The sequence below is a fragment of the Sipha flava genome, unplaced genomic scaffold (genome assembly GCF_003268045.1).
Source record: "Sipha flava isolate LNK unplaced genomic scaffold, YSA_version1 174_pilon_pilon, whole genome shotgun sequence".
In the NCBI taxonomy this organism is placed as follows: domain Eukaryota; kingdom Metazoa; phylum Arthropoda; class Insecta; order Hemiptera; family Aphididae; genus Sipha; species Sipha flava.
The window spans coordinates 822,085-828,396 of record NW_020272000.1 but is presented as its reverse complement, the minus strand read 5'-3'; the positions used below and the strand labels follow the sequence as shown (position 1 = coordinate 828,396).

Below are 6,312 nucleotides of genomic sequence, written 5' to 3'. Positions count from 1 at the left end.
ACATCAACTGCATCATCTAAATTGATTTTTATATCAATATCACTTTCAACAGCTATAACCTACAAATCACTCAGCCGATCATTACCCATTGCCAAACATAGATAGGTTTTAATTAATTTAAAGGAAGAAAAAAAACGTTAATTGGAAGCAGTTGTTACAGGCAAAGTTAAAAGAATATTTACATCATAGGTATATTATATTTTGTTTATTATTTCCGTTTTGAAGATGTTGGATCTGTAGTATTACTTGCCTCTCCTCGGCCCACAGTGATAAGTATTCCTACATCTAACAATTTCGTTTTTATATAATACGTAACAAAAATTACAATTTTGTATCTAATATTCAAATGTTTACTTTTAAAGTTTTTGGAATTGGAAATTATAGGTAGGTGCCTACAGATAAACATTTTAAACTTCAAAAATTATTAGAATTTAGGTACTGGTGATGTAGTGCTATAAATCCACAGGCTAATTTACATCACTATTCTAGGTATTGTGTATAGAATATAAATGTTATAGTTTATAATTTAATGGATACTTACAGTCAATGTTGATCCACAACTTTTGCACTTTGATTTTTCAATATTTTGTCATACGTGAAACAACCATACCCAGAATTCTGCGTATGGTGAGCCATAATTATTTTAATATTAAATAATACAATAATTTAATAATTAATACAAAAATTCAAAATATGACAATACGTGGCATAAACGATGACCGTTAGCACTTGTAGTCGCCAGCAGAATACGGAAAATTCAATAAGAGTAGGTAGTATTATGTGAATAATATAATAATAAATTGAATAATGTGTATCCAGTAATGTGGCCTATTGCAGTGGCGGACTCAGCAATTTGCCGCTTACAAGCAGAATATTTGCCGCCGTTTCATTTTAAAGTTTCTTTTTAAAACAAAATACATATAGAAATATACTGTTAGTTAAATTATTCTTTATTATTTTAAATATAATACAATAATCAAATATTATATCATTTTCATTTGGCTTTTGAAGTTAGCGAATGTATCGATTAGGTCTTGAAAGTCAATTGTCGACACTAATTCCTATTCAATGCACAGGAAAGCCTAACTATTTAACCGATTTTCGCCAATAGTAGATTTTAAATAAATTTTAGTTCTTTTGAGAAACAAAAACAATCTTTCTACCGAACAATTAGTAACCGCCATACAGGAGTATATTCTTAAATCGATGCTAACATTCGGAAATAGTTCTAAATTCTGATTTCTAAAAAATGTAAATAAACTTTGATTTTGTTGTTTGTTTTCTGTTGCATTTTGCATATAAGTTTTGAAATGTATACATTCTTGTGTAAATGTGTATTCATCAATGTCCGTTTCATAAAATTATTGTAGTTTTTTGGCTCCTTGGACAATATCATAGGTATCAATTGATTTCTTGTCTATGTTGATTAAAAATTTGAATTTATCGTAAATATTTGCATAGCCAGAATGTTTAGTCATAATTTATAGCTATGATTATATTTAAATAAACAGTTTCCGGGAAAAACAGATTCGCTAATAATAACAATTCTAGTTGATCGCATTCACCGAAACCATTTCAGTATTCACTGAGTTAATAACCTAATGGCTAATATTCATAAATTATAATATAGCTTTATAAATACATTTTTTTTCTTAAGTACGGCAAATTTGCCACTCCAATAAATTTGTCACTCCAATCACCTGATTACTTTGCCTGTAGAGTAATCCGACGCTGGCCTATTGCTTATTACCCACAAGACGCAAACAATCACTAATACCAGTAGGTATCTATACGATGTAAACGACACCCAGATCAACTTTTTTGGCACACCTTTCGTAGTCACTAACGGCTATAGCCTATAATCAGGGCTTGGTAAATATCGGGGCTATGTGCGAAATGTTTTTGTGGGGCCTATATGATGGTTGTTAGCGAATATTTATTTCTTTGTGTTCGGGCCATCAGAGATTTTAAGTTTGATTTTAAGTCTACTGATGAAACTGAATCATATAGACCAATATGGCCATATTGTTCAAGCTAAGATTAGTGTGATAATTGCTTTTGCACTTAAAATTATTTTTAGAGATAAATATATGAACAAAATACAATTATTAACATTATTAAATTTAATTTAATTTTTACATTGAATCGAAATTAGTACGTTCAAATTAAAGTAAATAAATATTTTATGATCGGACCGAACCGAGACCACTAGTGTGAATCGAGCTCAACTCTGCGCACATTTATCTTTTTTACAACTCGTTTGCGCAAAAATGCACAATTCGATTGCGCACATATATTTTGTCTACCTGTGACGAAAATCTCCAGAGTCAGAACTCGTTTGCTTTATTATCATTGATTATTATATTCCTCACGATTATGAGAGTTTATTATTTTTATTATTTTGTTTGAATTATTAACAATAACACTCGCAGGACATTTTTTATTAATGCATCTAAAATTTAAACATCCACTCATTAAAACACGGTATTCACTAAATTTATAATTATCAATATTAAAACATCGTGTTCCTCACCGAGATTCAAAAATATTAAAAATGTCTACGCCATATTAAAGTTTACGTCGTCAACATACTAGTCACCACTGTACCGTCCATATCCATAGTCCATACCTACGGAAGTTTACTAAAAGTTGTTTGGAAAATTCAAATTTATATAATCTACAGTCAACATAGTTGATTATAAGATAATATTTAAGATAATATATATGATAATTTGTACTGCAGACTGTCACGATATTTGTATACACGTGTCATGTGTGTGAATGTGTCGTCAATTTTCAGTTAAAAAATTTTGAATGTGCGCAAATGAGTTGCAGCGCCGGTTTACAATTACACAACGTTCCCGGTTCTATAACCGATTATTTTCGGTCCGGTTACAGTCCCTAGTCCAAATCCGTTCCACTTGGAATGAAAGTAAAGCGATTGTATGCGTCTGTTTACTATAAAACTTGACTGTATACTTATAGTGGAACGTATTACAAGCATGAGCTATTTAAGCGCGTAAATGTTCAATCAGAACGCACCCTATGTGCAATGTGAACAAGGAATATAACATATGTTCTTGCATAATACAATTTTTTTTTGACGTTATGCTGTACATCTCGTTTGTGTACAATTCCAAGATAACTCCATATTATTTCTTATAAAAATTTGATAACAACAATGATAAGATAAAAGATTTGTAATTTTTTTGTTTTGCCATTCGTCACAATTAAAGCCTAAACTCGTGGAAAAAAAACTCGAGATTTTTAGGCGTTCGTAGAGAAAAATTATTTTTGAAAAGTGAAGGCGTACAAAACTTAACGAACCGCGCAACTTTAAACAATTTCGAGTGTGCACACATTTCTCAAACAATAGTCGTACCAATTCCTTTTTTTCATATAATAACATTTTATAATCGCAAGCAACTACAGTCGATATGTTTACATAGGAACTACATATGGTGACTATATCTTTGAAAACGTGGAAAATATTGAGAAACTACATTATGCAACACAAATTCTTTCTATGGTCATAACAAATGGACGAAAGGGTGAGCATCCGTGATAATACAAAACCTCTAAGGAAATATGGCAGTATAAGCAGCAATACAAATTTTGTCCGCAATGAGAACTATATCAAACATGTTGTCACAGAGACTGACACATTGCAAGGGCTTGCACTTAAATACAGTGTGACGGTAAATGTATTAGATTTTTTTACTTTTCTTATATTTTTTGCTATCATCTTTTTATGTTTAATTTTTTTATTTATATGCTATTGAATTGCCCTTTTAGACTGAACAAATACGAAATGCTAACCGACTCTTTACTAATGATAGTTTATTTCTAAGAGAACATCTATATATACCAACTTGCGATACCAATGCTTCTGGAAGAGACAACTTCCATAATGTTAAACGATTAAAACCGTCAAATATATCACCAATTGAAGAGCACAATATTGATGACTGTAATAATTTCCTAAATAAAATAGATAATAAAATTGCCAGTACAAGAGCTCAAGTTATTGATAGTCAAGACAGAAGTGTGTAAGTTATTTTACATGATTATTAAGTGTAATACAAATTATAATTTTAAATTGATAAATCTATTAATAATTTTACTCTTGCTGAATCAAAATAACTTCATTTAATTAGTTATTCTATTATTATTACGATGTATATAATTAAGTAAAATATAAAATAATTATTTTTTAAACTTATAAAAATCAATCTTGATTAAATTATTTATTAAATATTATATAAATAACACAAAAAAATTGATTGTTACAAGTTAGACTGGGATTATATAATTATAGTTTTTCCTTGGGTTCTTTAAAATATAGCTTTCAAATAAAAAATATTAAAAAACTTACTATACATTTTTTACAACTAAAGACATTTTTAATCTTTTACTAGTTTTGCTATGGTGAAAAAAACAAAATTTATTCCTTATATGTATCTTTTAAATTTAGTTAGTATGAAATAAAAGAAAAATTCAATATTTTTATTTGTGTATCTTATGAAATATTTTTTTATTGGTCTTATCTTTTACTTACCTTTTGTAATAGTATTTGAGATTTTAACTCCTAAGTTCCACGAGAAAAAAAAAGTACATTTGATTAGTATAATACTTAAATTTTTTAGAGAGGATCAATAAAAGTTCTAGATATATTTAAAATACATTTTTGTCACCTAAATATTTAGTTTTTGCACATTGTTATTATTTAATTTATAATTATAAATACATGTGATTATTTAGTGACAAATTTCTGAAATTATCTTTATTATATAAATATAATATATATATATATATATATATATATTATATATTATATAATTGATAAAAATTTATAATCTTACAAATTTTGTTTGCATCAAATTTATACATTTTATTGACTTACATTATTTATGTATATTAATATTAATTACATTGGCTACCAGACCACTAGTTATTTGTTAATATTTTCTTTACATATAGTTTACAGTTAAGTTTACATTAAGTTTGATTGGAGGTTGAGTTAAAGAGCTTTCTTAATAGTGAGGTGTATTTGATGTTTGTATTTTGAGTCCTTAAACTTGTGGCATTCAGTTAAAATGTTTCATTATATTATGAATTAAGTAATAAATTAAAATTGATAACATATTTTATTAAATAATAACCTCTTTTCGAATTACATAAAAATTTTAATTGCGTAAATTATATATGAAACATAAAAGGAAATATAGTATCATCATTTTTCATTGTGTATTTCTATACATAATCTCATAAAAAATTATGATTTCCCTTTATTTTTTTATTTAATTTATGGCAAATAATTAAAGATTGATAAATCTTTTATTATAATTAAAAATTAAACAAAATAAAACAATTATATTTATTATAAATATTAATTTCTTTAATTTTAAAACTATAAATTCAATATTGTATATATATATGTGTGTGTGTGTGTGTGTGTATTTATATACATAATATTATTTGATTATTTATTTTGTTTAATAAAGGTACTGCCCCGAAGAACAGGTTTTATTTACACGCCAACGATTGTCAAATCGTAGAATACAGGGTTCTTCACTAAATGCAGATGATATACCAATAATTGTATCCCAGAACAAAAAGTTGATGAGTTCTCGACAGCGACTTGAACAAGAAGAAGAAAAAGAAATGTTTTCACTGTGATAATTATTAATAAGTATTACATAACTTGCCAATATATGTTGAATTTTATAGTTATTATTATAATTTTATTTTACTCAAGATTATGATTTATTGGTGTGACTTATGTAACTATTATAAAATTGTGTACTTAACATTACTTGTTTCTACAACAAATTATCACAATCAACTTTCAATCTTAGGTTGTGGACTTGTGGTTAAGCTTTATGTTTTAAATACATTTATTTTTGTCTCTCTAAATGTAACAAATGCTATTATTTAGTTCTATTTTATTGTTATAATGTCAAATATTTTTGATCAATAAATATATAAATGTTCTCTGTTAATTTTTTGATATAAAATATATATTTTAGAGCATTATCATGGTGAATTTTTTTTTTAACAACAACATTATTTTATATTATATTAAGTATAATAATGAAATTTAAATTTTATTATTTTTAATTATTTTTATTATTAATTATTATTTAAATAATAAGAACCCTCAAAAATATATCCACTACAAATTTTGTAATAAGTAGGTGATTTTGCTCTAAGATCATTCAAAAAATCATAAAAAAGGATTTTTGGCAAAAGTGTTTTATTGCTATGTTATGTTTGGATCTGAGAGAGTAAACAAATATAATTGCGCTTACA

At 26.6% G+C, this 6,312-nt stretch overlaps 1 protein-coding gene across 1 annotated transcript; it reads left to right on the top strand.

The window, feature by feature from the left end:
• The first annotated feature begins 3,186 nt into the window (after window positions 1-3,186).
• Window positions 3,187-5,927, top strand: LOC112680210 (lysM and putative peptidoglycan-binding domain-containing protein 1-like). Its single transcript, XM_025550248.1, has 4 exons — window positions 3,187-3,378; window positions 3,450-3,698; window positions 3,796-4,049; window positions 5,505-5,927. The coding sequence occupies exons 2-4, from the start codon at window positions 3,540-3,542 to the stop codon at window positions 5,677-5,679; spliced, it is 588 nt and encodes a 195-aa protein (XP_025406033.1). The 5' UTR covers window positions 3,187-3,378; window positions 3,450-3,539; the 3' UTR covers window positions 5,680-5,927.
• Window positions 5,928-6,312: the final 385 nt, after the last annotated feature.